The sequence below is a fragment of the Bombina bombina genome, chromosome 3 (genome assembly GCF_027579735.1).
Source record: "Bombina bombina isolate aBomBom1 chromosome 3, aBomBom1.pri, whole genome shotgun sequence".
NCBI classification, from domain to species: domain Eukaryota; kingdom Metazoa; phylum Chordata; class Amphibia; order Anura; family Bombinatoridae; genus Bombina; species Bombina bombina.
The window spans coordinates 578,321,764-578,337,978 of NC_069501.1; the positions used below are offsets into that span (position 1 = coordinate 578,321,764).

Genomic DNA, 16,215 nt, shown 5'->3' on the forward strand with positions numbered 1-16,215 from the left:
TAATTTATTTTCTCTCTATATATACAGGCATACCTCGTCTCATTGCTCTTTTTACAAATTGAAAATTTGTGACAACCCTGTGTTGAGCAAGTCTATCAGCACCATTTTTCAAACATATATACACATATAAACACATAAATACACGCCAACAGCAAAAATAATATGACTCACTGAAGGCTCAGATAATGGTTAGTATGTTTTAACAATAAAAGTATTTTTAATTAAGGTATGTACATTGTATTTTTAGACAATGATATTGCACATAATAGACTACAGTTTAGTGTAAGCAAATTTTATATGTAGTGGGAAACACTCTATTGCTATATTTGCTTTATTGCAGTGGTCTAGAACTAAACCCGCAATATCTCCAAGGTACGCCTGTATATCCACCTTCACATGCACACCTGGAAAAAAGAGAGACTACTGCAAAATTATCATTTTCTCTAGTTTTACCATTTATAGGTATGAACATTTTTGCTTTATTCTAAAATCTACTGACAACATTTCTCCCAAATTCCAAATAAATATATTGTCATTTAGAACATCTATTTATTTGCAGAAAAAGACAACTGGTAAAAATAATAAATACAAATGCAGTGTTTTCAGACCTCAAATAATGCAAAGAGAACAAGTTCATATTCATTTAAACACAATATTTGGTAGAATAAACCTAATTTTCAATCACAGCTTTCATGCGTCTTGCCATGCTTTCCACCAGTCTTTCACATTGCTGTTGGATGATTTTATGCCAATCCTGGCCCAAAAATTTAAGCATCTCGGCTTGCAACCGTCCATCTTCTTCTTGATCATTCTAGTGGTGGTCAGGATCTTGGGCTGGCCACAACAGTTTTGATCTGGTGGTCTATCCACCTTAATTGACCTGGCTGTGTGGCATGGAGCATTTTCCTGCTGGAACATTGTCAGAGCAGAAGGAAGCATGTTTTCTTCCAGGATGACCTTGTGAAATGGCTTGATTCATGCGTCCTTCACAAAGATAAATCTGCCCGATTCCAGCCTTGCTGAAGCATCCCCAGATCATCACCAATCCTCCATCAAATTTCACAGTAGGTGTGAGACAATAGGGATTGTATGCCTCTCCAGGTCTCCATCTATCCATTAGAGAAACAGGTTTTGTGCAAAGCTGAAAATTAAACTCATCAGAGAATATTGCAAGAGGATAGTGATGACAGAGGTAGATGTAATATAATATATTAAATGCTATAAATGACAATATTTATTTGGAATTTGGGGGAAAATATCAGTAGTTTATAGAATAAAACAATGTTCATTTTACTCAACATATAAATAGTAAACCAGTAGCCTCTAAATTTTTCCTAGAGTTTTATCTATCTAATCCATTGGTCTCAAAGTACCGGGGCCAAATGTGGTCCTCAAGATAGTTTCATCTGGCCCTCCCTTGATAAATAGTCAAACCATTAATTTGGGCTGTCAATAATTTTTTTTTAGGGTTCTAAGAGGTGCAACTAGTTGCTGTTCTATATAGGCACTCACAAGATAAATATAAAGACAAGTGTCCAATGTAGACTCCCACCACGCACTGTGTTGGGTAAATGTCACTTTTTATGTTGCTATACAGTTCCAAGATGATCACTTCACTTGGCACTCACAAGATAAATATAGACAACCATGTATGTTTATTGTGGGCTACAACTCCCACCCACCATGCACTACTACTTGACTAAATGTCACTTCCATTTCCTAGTATACCAAGTTCCGGACCACTTACTCAGTTCATGTGGCCCCCATTGGAGAAGAACACTTGGCTAGTGGACCCCCCCCCCCAGATACTTTGAGTTTGATACCCCTGATCTAATCTATCTACCTATACATACACATATCTATATCTCTCTCATCCTGACTGGTTATGAAGTTTAGGAGGTAGATATTTTTTATTTTAAGGATGTATTTAGGTAATCTTCTACAGGACACTTTTTTACATACTACAGTACATACATACATTTACTGAAATAAAAAGCAACAGGATACAGCAGAGAAATACATATTGTCCCTACCTTTATCAAAAATTAAATGCAACTTACTACCTGATTCCCAAAGTGTTTTCCAGACCACAAAAGGACTATATTACACTAGACTAGACCAACAACCACAGCCTAGGTAGCTAGCAAGAAATCTAATATAAAGGATAAAGGTTAACTGTGGGGGTAATTCTTCTGTGGAGATCAGAGATAACTCTCAAAATGTATACTGAAACCATTTGCTAAATCACACACAGAGGCCCAGAACCAGAGGGTGGCCAAGCATGCTCTACAAATAAAACATGTTTATTTGTGCAAAATAACAGCTGGAAAAAGGAAATATATGCTTACCTGATAAATTGATTTCATCTACGATACAACGAGTCACGCATTTCATCCTTACTTGTGGGATATTATCCTCCTGCCAACAGGAAGTGGCAAAGAGCACCACAGCAGAGCTGTATATATAGCTCCTCCCTTCCACCCCCAGTCATTCGACCGAAGGTTTTAGGAAGAGAAAGGAAAAGCTAAAAAGGTGCAGAGGTGACTGAAGTTGTTAAATAAAAAATATAGTCCGTCTTAAAATGACAGGGAGGGCCGTGGACTCGTCGTTTCGTAGAAGAAATCAATCAGGTAAGCATAAATGTCCTTTTCTTCTACAAGATACGACGAGTCCACGGATTTCATCCTTACTTGTGGGATACAATACCAAAGCTACAGGACACGGATAAAAGGGAGGGACAAGACAGAGACCTAAACGAAAGGCACCACTGCTTGAAGAAATTTTCTCCCAAAAACAGCCTCAGAAGAAAAAGTGTCAAATTTGGAAAAAGTATGAAGGGACAACCAAGTCGCAGCCTTACAAATCTGTTCAACAGAAGCATCGTTTTTAAAAGCCCATGTGGAAGCCACAGCCCTAGTAGAATGAGCCGTAATTCTTTCAGGAGGCTGCTGTCCAGCAGTTTCATATGCCAGGCAGATGATACTCCTCAACCAAAAAGAAAGAGGTAGCCGTAGCTTTCTGACCCCTACGTTTTCCAGAATAAACAATGAATAATGAAGATGATTGACGGAAATCCTTAGTCGCCTGCAAGTAAAACTTCAAGGCAGGGACCACGTCCAGGTTATGTAACAGACACTCCTTCTTAGAAGAAGGATTAGGACACAAGGAAGAAACAACAATTTCCTGATTAATATTCTTATTTGAAACAACCTTAGGAAGAAATCCAGGTTTAGTACGTAAAACCACCTTATCAGAATGAAATATAAGATAAGGTGAATCACATTGAAACACTGATAGCTCAGAAACTCTTCGAGCAGAAGAAATAGCAACTAAAAACAGAACTTTCCAAGATAATTTAATATCTATGGAATGCATGGGTTCAAACGGAACCCCTTGAAGAACTTGAAGAACTAAATTCAAACTCCAGGGTGGAGTAATTGGTCTAAATACAGGCTTAATTCTAGATAGAGCCGGACCAAAAGACTGAAGATCTGCCAAACATTTGTGAAGCAAAATTGACAAAGCAGAAATTTGTCCCTTTAAAGAACTTGCTGATAATCCTTTCTCCAATCCTTAGAGAAAAGACAGAATCCTGGAAATCCTAACTTTACTCCATGAGTAACCCTTGGATTCACACCAATAAATATATTTATGCCATATCTTATGATAGATTTTTCTATTGACAGGCTTTCAAGCCTGTATCAAAGTATCGATGACCGAATCAGAGAATCCTCGCTTAGATAAAATCAAGCGTTCAATCACCAAGCAGTCAGCTGCAGAGAAATTAGATTTGGATGTTGGAAAGGACCTTGAATGAGAAGGTCCTATCTCAAAGGGAAGTTTCCACGGTGGCAGAGAGGACATGTCCACTAGATCCGCATACCAAGTCCTGCGTGGCCACGCAGGCGCTATCAGGATTACTGAAGCTCTCTCCTGTTTGATTCGAGCAATCACGCGTGGAAGGAGAGGAAACGGTGGAAACACATAAGCTAGGCTGAATGACCAAGGCACTGCCAAGGCATCTATCAGTTCAGCCTGGGGATCCCTCGACCTGGATCCGTAACGCGGAAGCTTGGCATTCTGACGAGATGCCATCAGATCCAGTTCTGGTCTGCCCCACTGGCAAATCAATGAAGCAAACACCTCCGGATGGAGTTCCCACTCCCCCGGATGAAAAGTCTGACTACTTCCCAGTTTTCTACTCCTGGGATGTAGATTGCCAACAGATAACAAGAGTGGGCCTTCGCCCATCGGATTATCTTGGATAATTCTATCATCACTAAGGAACTCCTTGTTCCCTCCTGATGATTGATATATGCCACAGTCGTGATGTTGTCCGACTGGAATCTGATGAATTTGGCCGAAGCCAACTGAGGCCATGCCAGAAGCACATTGAATATGGCTCTCAGTTCCAGAATATTGAATGGAAGTAGAGACTCCACCTGAGTCCAAACACCCTGAGCCTTCAGGGAATTCCAGATTGCACCCCAGCCCAGAAGACTGGCGTCCGTTGTCACCATCACCCACGAGGGTCTGCGGAAACATGTCCCCTGGGACAGATGATTCGGCGACAACCACCAAAGAAGAAAGTCTCTGGTCTCTTGATCCAGATTTATCTGTGGAGATAAATTTGCATAGTCCCCTGTCCGAGCATGCACAGCTGCAGTGGCCTGAGATGAAAGTGGGCAAATGGAATGATGTCCATTGCCGCTACCATTAATCCAATGACCTCCATACACTGAGCCACAGATGGCCGAGAAATGGATTGAAGTGCTCGGCAAGTATTTAGAATCTTTGTTTTTCTGACCTCTATCAGAAATATTTTTATGTCTACCGAGTCTATCAGAGTCCCCAAGAAGGAAACCCTTGTCTGTGGAACTAGTGAACTCTTTTCTATGTTCACCTTCCAACCGTGAGTTCTCAGGAAAGATAATACTATGTCCGTGTGAGATTTTGTCAAATGATAAGTTGACGCCTGAATCAGAATATCGTCCAGATAAGGCACCACTGCTATGCCCCGCGGTCTGAGAACCGCTAGAAGAGACCCTAGAACCTTTGTGAAGATTCTGGGTGCTGTGGCTAACCCGAAGGGAAGAGCCACGAACTGATAATGTTTGTCCAGGAAGGCAAACCTTAGGAACTGATTATGATCCTTGTGAATAGGGATATGAAGGTATGCATCCTTCAAGTCCATGGTAGTCATATATTGACCATGCTGGATCATTGGTAAGATAGTTCGTATAGTCTCCATCTTGAATGATGGAACTCTGAGAAACTTGTTTAGACACTTGAGATCTAAAATGGGTCTGAAAGTTCCCTCTTTTTTGGGAACCACGAAAAGATTTGAATAAAACCCCTGCCCCAGTTTTGGAACAGGACAAATTACTCCCATGGTAGAGAGGTCTTTTACATAGCGTAAGAACGCCTCTCTTTTTATCTGGTCTACAGATAATCGAGAAAGATGAAATCTCCCTCTTGGGAGAAAATCCTTGAATTCCAGTTGATACCCATGGGTCACGATTTCCAGTGCCCAAGGGTCCTGAACGTCTCTTGCCTAAGCCTGGGCAAAGAAAGAAAGTCTGCCCCCTACTAGATCCGGTCCCGGATCAGGGGCCACCCCTTCATGCTGTCTTTGTAGCAGCAGCGGGCTTCTTGGAATGTTTACCTTTATTCCAAGCCTGGTTTGGTCTCCAGACTGACTTGGATTGAGCAAAGTTCCCTTCCTGCTTTGTGGAGGAAGAGGAAGCAGAGGGTCCTCCTTTAAAGTTTCGAAAAGAACAAAAATTATTTTGTTTACCCCTCATCTTAAGACTTATCCTGAGGTAGGGCATGGCCTTTACCTCCAGTAATGTCAGAAATGATTTCCTTCAATTCAGGCCCGAATAGGGTCTTACCCTTAAATGGAATAGCTAAAAGCTTAGATTTTGATGACACATCAGCAGACCAAGATTTGAGCCATGATGCCCTACGTGCTAAAATGGCAAATCCTGCATTTTTCACAGCTAGTTTAGCAATTTGAAAAGCGGCATCAGTAATAAAAGAATTAGCTAGCTTGAGAGCCTTAATTCTATCCAAAATGTCATCTAATGGAGTCTCAACCTTCAGAGACTCTTCTAGAGCATCAAACCAAAAAGCTGCTGCAGTAGTAACTGGAACAATGCAAGCCGTAGGTTGTAAAAGAAAACCCTGATTAATAAATAATTTCTTTAGAAGACCCTCTAACTTTTTATCCATAAGGTCTTTGAAAGCACAACTGTCCTCAATAGGTATAGTTGTACGCTTAGCCAGGGTAGAAATAACTCCCTCCACCTTAGGGACCGTTTGCCAAGAATCCCGAATGGTGTCTGATATGGGAAACATTTTCTTAAAATTAGGAGGGGGAGAGAAAATGGTATACCTGGTCTATACCATTCCTTTTTTATAATTTCCGAAATTCTTTTAAGAACTGGACAAACATCAGCGTAAGTAGGCACCTCTAGATATTTGTCCATCTTACACAATTTCTCTGGTGGTATCAGTATCATCCAGAGTCGCTAAAACCTCCCAAAGTAACATGCAAAGGTGTTCAAGCTTAAATTTATAGGACATCACATCCGAATCTGTCTGAGATAACACATTTCCAGAGTCTGAAAGTTCTCCCTCAGACAGCAATTCCCTGACCCCCAACTCAGAACACTGTGAAGGTACATCGGAAATAGCTAATAAAGCATCAGAGGATTCAGTATTCACATTAATACCTGACCTACTGCGTTTACCCTGCAACACTGGTAATTTAGATAATACCTCTGTAAGGGTAGTTGACATAACTGCAGCCATCTCCTGCAGAGTAAAAGAATTAGACGCACTAGAGGTACTTGGCGTTGCTTGTGTGGGCGTTAAAGATTGTGACACTTGGGGAGAATTGGATGGCATATCCTGATTCTCTTCAGACTGAGAATCATCCTTAGGCACACTTTCTTTAACTAAAATATGCTTTTTACAATGTAAGGCCCTTTCAGTACAAGATGTACACAGTGTAAGAGGGGGTTCTACAATGGCTTCCAAACACAGAGCAATGAGTTTCCTCAATGTCAGACATGTTAAACAGACTAGTAATAACCACAGTAGTCGTTAAACACTTTATTTATTGAATTAAATTTTTTTAGAAAAACGTGTACTGCGCCTTTAAGTAATAAAAAAGCGCACAATTTTTCCAAACTGCCTAAAAACGTTAAATAACGCTATCTAATTAGCTACACATACACAATAGTGCCAAAAATGATTGCACTCTGAGGCAAAAGGGCAAAATTAACCTCTAAACGTTCTTCATAGCAAAAAATGTATTTGATTTAAAAAAAAAAAAAAAAAAAACGACCCCTGCACCTCGCCTACCTGCCCCCAGGGAACTGCAAAAGGACTTGCCAACGATCCGGTTAACAGGACATCAGTGTAGACCCATCCGGAGCCAATGCCTGCTGCCTTCACAACCAGAGTAACTGGGCGTCTGAGCGTGCGAAAATAGGCCCCGCCCATCATGGACGACATTCACCTCAGCCTGTACAATCACATGGGAAGCGGTTTAGCCAAAAGCCATGTGGTCCCCAAACATAAACTTCATAAAAACAGCTATAGAAATGTTTGTTATCAATAAATAAAAACCAAACCGTTAAGCTGCCTTTCCCAGTGTCTCCGATATATGCTGCAATATGCATAAAGCCCAGTATCATAATAATAAATAATACATACAGGTTTTCAGTAATACCCTCTGTTTCAACAGGTCTACTGCTTACCCCTTCCCCTGCAGGGAAAAACATGTCAGCCAGTTCTGATACACCAAGTCTCCTCAGAAGTAAAGGACTGAACATACCTTAATGCTGCTTGTAGCATGAAACCGTTCTCCACACTGAAGATCTCTCTTGTACTACCTTCAGAAGCTCTGTGGGAACCAACGTGGATCTTAGTTACATCTGCTAAAATAATTAACCTCAGGGCAGAAATCTTCTTCTATATCCCCCTGAGGAAAATAGTACTCACCATTACCATTTAAAATAAAAAACTTCTTGATTGAAGAAACTAAAACTAACATCTCACTTTACCTCTTTCTAGTACAAACACAGGCAAAGAGAATGACTGGGGGTGGAGGGAAGGGAGGAGCTATATATACACAGCTCTGCTGTGGTGCTCTTTGCCACTTCCTGTTATCAGGAGGATAATATCCCACAAGGATGAAATCCGTGGACTCGTCGTATCTTGTAAAAGAAATTTCACTAGCCCTGCAATTTTGACATTGTTCTATGGTTCTACAAAAGAGAGATATATATACTAATTTAGTTATGCATTGGCATTCTATTAAAAAACAACATCAGAGAAAAGAGCAAATAATACCCAAATACATATTTATTAAATTGAATCTATTATGCAACTTAAACTATTGATAACCTTCTGGATATTAAGAGAGTTGTAGTAAATACAAAAAAATTGCTTTGTAACAACATATTCCTATAGAAGGCATCCGTCTGATCAGCTATAATCTAAAAATATAACAGAACAAAGTGTGGATGGATAAGCACATTTTGAAGGAAAAAAAAAAGAAAAAATGTCAAATGGGATACTTCCTACAAAAAGCTTAGAAGTCACACAAAATAAAAAAAATGTAGAGGATTCCAAAAAGTTAGGAGCTGGAACAAGATTTTTTTTGTAGCTAAGGGTCTGTGGCTTTGTCAAGCCCTAACTTAAAAAAAGAACACTCTATTATAAACAAATTCTTATTCTGGCACTAGCTTAATTTTAAAACAGAATATATTATGTTTAGGTATTTAAAAAAAAATAAAACTAAAAAAAAAAAATATATATAAGTAGAAAAATATGTACACTTTACAAATACAAGAAGCCAAAATACAGCACATTACATATGCAACTTTATCTTTTCAGCCATCTATTAACAATTGTTTCTAATTCCTGAATTAAAAAAAAAAAAAAAAAAAAAAGACCAGTTATCTGCCATTAAAGCGACATGAAACACAAATTTCTTCTTTTAGGATTTGGATAGTGCATACATTTTTAAATAAATTTCCAATTTACTTCTATTATCAATTTAGCTTCATTCACTTGGTATGCTTTATCGACGGAGCAACAATGAACTACTGGGAGCTAGCTGATCATTTATGTGCATCCACCAATTAGCAGATAGTTCCTGAGCCTACCTAGGTATGCTTTTCCACAAAGGTTATCAAGAGGTCATAGCAAATTAGATAATTGGAAAGTTTTTAAAATTGTATGTTCTATCTGAATCATGAAACAAACATTTTGGGATTCACGTTCCTTTAAATATACTTGAAACATAAGATTTCAAATGTGAAGGCAAATGCACAAGTTCAATGTGTGATGAAATAAAGTCAACCTGAAAAATAAAAAAAAATTATAAGAATACTCTGTCTGCTAATGTAATAGCAACCAAGTTGTAAACTACAAAGACTTTAGGATTAACAGATAAGCGCTTGTAATAAGACACTGTATACATTTCTGTAAAACCAAACAGAATTAAAAAAAGACTTTGTATTATGAATGTAAAAATGTATTATGTATTACAAACAAACAATAAATAGGAAAGCGAAAATAATGCTCTAAACAAGTTTCTATACAGTGGCTATATGCAGTCCTCTCAGAAAGATTGGTTAACTGATTTCATTTTACCATTTTTAGAAACATGCCGGGTTGGATGACAAACATGAATGTAGCTACCAGGAGCAAGGCAATACAGTTTCCCATTTATATTATTAGAAGTTATGTGCTAATAGGAAATTCTTTACATTAGTGCATATGAATTCACAGAAGGATGACCGTCATTCTCCTACAATGGTCCTGAATTAGCTTTGCTTAGGTCCTCAAACAGCTTTTGAAATTCTTTAAAGAAATCCTTCATCTTGAGTCCAGCCTTTATGTAAGGCACGTACACTGTTCCTGGTATCCTCTCATGTATACAGGCTGCATGAAGGCCTTGTTCTGCAAGTCAAGCTTTCTCAGAGGGGGAAGAACTCCACTGGTAGACCGTTTTCTCTTAATATTCCTGAAAGTTAAAATAGTATTCAGACAGATAAAATGAAGAAGAGGATTTAAGCATAGTGGTAAATTATTGAAAATTAAGTGCAACATTTTATCTTTTTCTGTTTAAAGACCTGTGGAATATATTTTCTTTTTTAAACTCTGAATGGTGTTACCTTGCATTCCTGATATTTTGCTGTATTGTTAGTAATTTATAAACTCTTTTACCTGGACAATTTTTTGTACATTAAACAAGTTTCAATACTGTTAAAGGGATTATATATACAAAAGTTGTGTGCACTCCACTATTGTTGCAAATTCTTAAAGAAACAGGTGCTTGCAGTCATAATCAATTTAACCTTAACCTTGAAAAAGAGAAGTCATAACTAATAATAAAGTTATGAAAAAGAATGACAAGGCAGCACTCAAATATCTTTATAACAAGTGGTTTATTATTGCTCCTCCCAACATGTCAAAAGACATGAAAAAAAAACCCTAAACAATTGTGTGATTAAGAAGGAGTTACATACATTACCAGGCCTGGTGAACAGAACATTTCCTACATCAAAAGGTTAAATAACCAATTACAGGGAAGCGTAGTTATGTAGCAGAAACGCTTCTATAATAACATTTTGTTAAGGATATGCAAGGCAACAGACCGACATTAGACACAAAGTAACAAATGTCCAGAACCAACAGAGCACTTAGTGTGAATCACACGCTCTTAATTGCAAAAGGAATGATGCCAAAATAAAGTTCCAGCGTTACTGAATTTGAGCCAAACAGCATAACAAGAAAAGAGCAGCCTCACCACCATACGCGGTAGAAGTTCCTAATACACCTGTGTCGTTTCTTCTGTATGCAAGCTTCACAGAAAGCGAGATAATTTCTCAGAAAAGCAACTGTGTATGATCCTCTTTTCCATTCAGAGATAGTCGCCTCCTTATAGACTTAAGACCCGGAACTCCCCAATCAAGGCTGCTGACTTCAATGCTGGTAACTGCAAACTGCAAATGCTCCTCAGTATTGCGGTAGTTCAAGACCGCTGCCAGGTAAGTATACTCCAATTCTAAAGTTGCCGCTTCTCAGACGTCAGTCATGACGCGTTTCGCCCCTTCCCTTAGTGGGCTGACTTCAGGGCTTCGTCAGAAAAAGAGGATCATACACAGTTGCTTTTCTGAGAAATTATCTCGCTTTCTGTGAAGCTTGCATACAGAAGAAACGACACAGGTGTATTAGGAACTTCTACCGCATATCCTTAACAAAATGTTATTATAGAAGCGTTTCTGCTACATAACTACGCTTCCCTGTAATTGGTTATTTAGCCTTTTGATGTAGGAAATGTTCTGTTCACCAGGCCTGGTAATGTATGTAACTCCTTCTTAATCACACAATTGTTTAGGGGTTTTTTTCATGTCTTTTGACATGTTGGGAGGAGCAATAATAAACCACTTGTTATAAAGATATTTGAGTGCTGCCTTGTCATTCTTTTTCATAACTTTATTATTAGTTATGACTTCTCTTTTTCAAGTTTACTGTTAAAGGGATACTCTAGTCAAAAATTTCCTGATTCAGATAGAGCATGCAATTTTAAGCAACTTTCTAATTTACTCTTTAGAGAGAGAGACAGCGAGACAGAGACAGCGAGACAGAGAGAGAGAGAGACAGCGAGACAGAGAGAGAGAGAGACAGCGAGACAGAGAGAGAGAGACAGCGAGACAGAGACAGCGAGAGAGAGAGAGACAGCGAGACAGAGAGAGAGAGAGACAGCGAGACAGAGAGAGAGAGAGAGAGAGAGACAGCGAGACAGAGAGACAGACAGCGAGACAGCGAGACAGAGAGACAGCGAGACAGCGAGAGAGAGAGACAGCGAGACAGAGAGAGAGAGAGACAGCGAGACAGAGAGAGAGAGAGACAGCGAGACAGAGAGAGAGAGAGACAGCGAGACAGAGAGAGACAGCGAGACAGAGAGAGACAGCGAGACAGAGAGAGACAGCGAGACAGAGAGAGACAGCGAGACAGAGAGAGACAGCGAGACAGAGAGAGAGAGAGACAGCGAGACAGAGAGAGAGAGAGAGAGACAGCGAGACAGAGAGAGACAGCGAGACAGAGAGAGAGAGAGAGACAGCGAGACAGAGAGAGAGAGACAGCGAGACAGAGAGAGAGAGAGACAGCGAGACAGAGAGAGACAGCGAGACAGAGAGAGACAGCGAGACAGAGAGAGAGAGACAGCGAGACAGAGAGAGAGAGACAGCGAGACAGAGAGAGAGAGAGACAGCGAGACAGAGAGAGAGAGAGACAGCGAGACAGAGAGAGAGAGAGACAGCGAGATGAGTGGCCTTGGATAAGCATAAGGCTTAGAATTTATATGAAACATGGACAGAAGTGTTGGGCCTATGTTCCTAATAGAAATGAATTTGTGATACTCACAGATCTTGGTTTTTTGTTCAGTTTAAGATCAATCCTGTAGGTGAGGAGAAAACAAAAATATGCATGATTAGAAACGAGACAATTGATATAGATTTAGCAATTTGTTTAAATTAATTAAGCAACACAATACAATACTTGGGTTGTAAAATTTCTGTAAATCAGTCCCCCAGTGCAATGTCTAGAGATTTAAATAGTAATACATTAAAATAAGTAGTTTAACTATGAAAACAGGTTCTAAAAAAAGGAAAACTAAGTAATGCATGCTGGTGCAACTGGAACCCTTTCAAACAAGTTTAAGATTGATATCAATCATATTTTCCCCATCGTATAAGCTGTAAATTTAAACTACAATAAATATAAAACAGTTTGGAAAATATATGGCATAAATTATGTGCTCGTCACTACTACATTGATATTTTAATTTTGTGCAAATTAAAAAGGGATACTAAACCAAAAATGTTTTCTTTCGCGATTCAGAAAGAGCATGCAATTTTAATCAACTTTCTAATTTACTCCTATTATCAATTTTTCTTCGTACTCTTGCAATCTTTATTAAAAAAGCAGGAATGAAAAGCTTAGAAATCAGCCCATTTTAGATTCAGCACCATGGATAGCGCTTGTTTATTGGTAGATACATTTAGCAAACCAATAAACAAGCATAACCCAGGTTCTCAACCAAAAATGGTCCGGCTCCTAAGCTTTATATTCCTGCCTTTTAAATAAACATAGCAAGAGAATAAGAAAAATTGATAAAAGGAGAATATTAGAAAGTTGCTTAAAATTGCATGCTCTATCTGAATTAGAAAAGAAAAAAATTGGGTTTAGTATCCCTTTAAAAGGAATGTGCAATAGGAAAATATACCAAAGAAACAGTTTGCAAGTGAGAAAAAAAAACAATGTTCAAGCAGAGGTCTTTGCAGAAAAATATTTGGAAAAGGGATGCAAATATGAAAATAGGTAGGAGACTATTGAGTCTGTGAGATGTAGAGATTTTTGATGTACATAAAGAAAAAATGGAGAGGGATCAGAAATAAAGAAAAAAAAATATCACTGGAAAGTGCTGGAGTATGCAAGAGTTTGCACAATTTAAAAAGGGACAGTCTAGTCAAAATTAAACTTTCATGATTCAGATAGGGGATGCAATTTTAAAAAAACTTTCCACTTTTATCATCAATTTTGCTTTGTTCTCTTGGTATTCTTAGTTAAAAGCTAAACCTAGGTAGGCTGATATGCTAATTTCTAAGCCTTTGAAGGCCACCTCTTATAGGAATGCATTTGACAGTTTTTCACAGCTAGAGGGTATTCGTTCAAGTGCGCCATACAGATAAGATTGTGCCCAGGCCCGTGGAGTTACTTATGAGAGGGCACTGATTGACTAAAATGCATGTCTGTCAAAAGTACTGGAATAAGGAGGCAGTCTGCAGAGGCTTAGATACAAGGTAATCAGAGGTAAAAAACAAAATTTATGCTTACCTGATAAATTTATTTATTTCTGGATACGATGAGTCCACGGAATCATCAATTACTGTTGGGAATATCACTTCTGGCCAGCAGGAGGAGGCAAAGAGCACCACAGCAAAGCTGTTAAGTATCACTTCCCTTCCCACAACCCCCAGTCATTTGACCGAAGGAAAAAAAGAAGCAACACAAGGTGTAGAGGTGCCTGAGGTAAAGTTAAAAAATAACTGTCTTAAAATAAAGGGCGGGCCGAGGACTCACCGTATCCGGAAAGAATTTTTTTTTTATCAGGTAAGCATATATTTTGTTTTCTTTCCTAAGATACGGTTAGTCCACTGAATCATTAATTACTGTTGGGAATCAATACCCAAGCTAGAGGACACCGATGATTAGGGCGGAACAAGACAGGTAATCTAAACAGAAGGTACCACTGCTTAAAGAGCCTTTCTCCCAAAAGAACCTCAGCCGAGGCAAAAGACTCAAAATTTGAAAAATTTGAACAGGATACTGTATGCAGAGAAGACCAGTAGCAGCCTTGCAAATACATTTCACAGAAGCTTCATTCTGAAAATCACAAAAAAGAAGAGACAGCCCTACTGGAAAAGAGCTTTAATTCTCTAAGCAAAACCAATTATACTTCTCTACCAGAGAAAGAAAAATAGCAGAAGCTTTCCGACCTCTACGTTTCTCAGAGAAACAAACAGGGCAGAAGACTGGCGATAATCCTTAGTCGCCTGAAAATAAAATTTTAAAGCACGCACAACCTCCAAGTTGTGCAACAATAGTTCTTTTCTGAAGAATGTTTATGACAAAGGAACAACAATGTCCTAATAAAAAAATTTGTCCAGACCACTTTAGGAAGGAGCCTAACTTGTGAAGATCCGCCTCATCGGCATGAAAGAGAAGATAAGGCGATTCACACTGGAAAGCTGAGAGTTTCGACACTCTCCAAGCAGATGAGATAGCAATAAGAAACAAAACCTTCCAAGATAACAACTTAATATCTATGGAATGCAATGGCTCAAATGGAGCTCGCTGCAAAACTTTAAGAACAAAGTTAAAGCTCCCAGGAGGAGCAACAGACTTAAACAAAGGCCTGATCAAAAAAGATTACACATCCAGGACGTCCACAAGACACTTATGCAGCAATCTGACACTTCAGAGAACCGACAAAACCTTTCTCCAGATCTTCCTGAAGAAATGGACAAAATGCTACAAATCCTGACTCTACTCCAAGAGAAGCCTTTGGATGCAAACCAATAAAGAAACTTATGCTATATCTTATGGCAATTCTTTCTCGTAACAGGCTTGCAAGCCTGAATCAAGGTTTCAATGACAAACTCAGAAAACCCCCCGCTTAGACAAAACTAAGCGTTCAATCTCCAAGCAGTCAGCTTCAGAGAAACGAAAAATGGATGAAAGAAGGGACCCTGAATCAGAAGGTCCTTCCTCAGAGGCAGTCTCCAAGGTGGAAGAAATTACCTCTCCACTAGGTCTGCATACTAGATTCTGTGAGGCCACGCAGGGAATATTAAAATAACCAACGCTCTCTCCTGTTGATACGATCAATAACTCATGGAAGGAGAGGAAACAGGTAAGCCAGCCTGAAATCCCAAGGAACTGCCAGAGCATCTATCAGAACGGACTGTGGATCTCTTGACTTTGAACCGTACCTAGGCAACTTGGTAATTTGCCTAAAAGTCGTCAAAACCAACTCCAGCACCCCCCCCCCATTTGAGGGTTAAGTTGGAGAATACCTCCTGAAGGAGTTCCCACTCCCCAGTCTATCTGCTCAGGAAATTCGCTTCCCAGTAGTCCACTTCTGGAATGTGGATTGCAGATCGACAACAATTGTGAGCTTTCACGCACTGAACAATAAAAGTCACCTCCTACATAGCAAAGGAATTCAGAGTTCCTCCCTGGTGGTTGATGAAACCATTGAGGTAATATTGTCCGACTGGAACCTGGCTAAGGACAACTGAGGCCAAGTTATCAGAGCATTGTAAATCGCTCCCAACTCCAAGATGTTAAAGGAGGAGAGCAGACACTTCTGAGTCCATAATCCCTGCTCTTAAACAAGACCCAGACTGTTTCCCAGCCCAGCAGGATGGCGTCTGTGGTCAGAACACCCAGGAATGTATCTAGAAGCACGCTCCCTGAGACAACTACTCCTGAGAAACCCCTACGGAATAGAGACTCTTCTCGACTGACCTAGATCTCTCCGAATATTCTCCATTTTATGGAAAATAGCAAAGGGAATGATGTCCAAGATAACCAACAGACCAATTCCCTTCATACATTGAGTCA

At 39.3% G+C, this 16,215-nt stretch overlaps 1 protein-coding gene across 1 annotated transcript in view; it reads right to left on the reverse strand.

Annotated features, from left to right (window-relative positions):
- Positions 1-8,358: 8,358 nt before the first annotated feature.
- Positions 8,359-16,215, reverse strand: part of MEAF6 (MYST/Esa1 associated factor 6) — a 30,976-nt gene continuing 23,119 nt past the window's right edge. Inside the window, exons 6-7 of the mRNA XM_053707134.1 lie at positions 12,451-12,484; positions 8,359-10,045 (exon numbers count right to left, since the gene is read on the reverse strand). Coding sequence (XP_053563109.1) covers positions 10,037-10,045; positions 12,451-12,484 — 43 coding nt within the window. The 3' untranslated portion in view covers positions 8,359-10,036. The remainder of the gene's footprint in view (positions 10,046-12,450; positions 12,485-16,215) is intronic.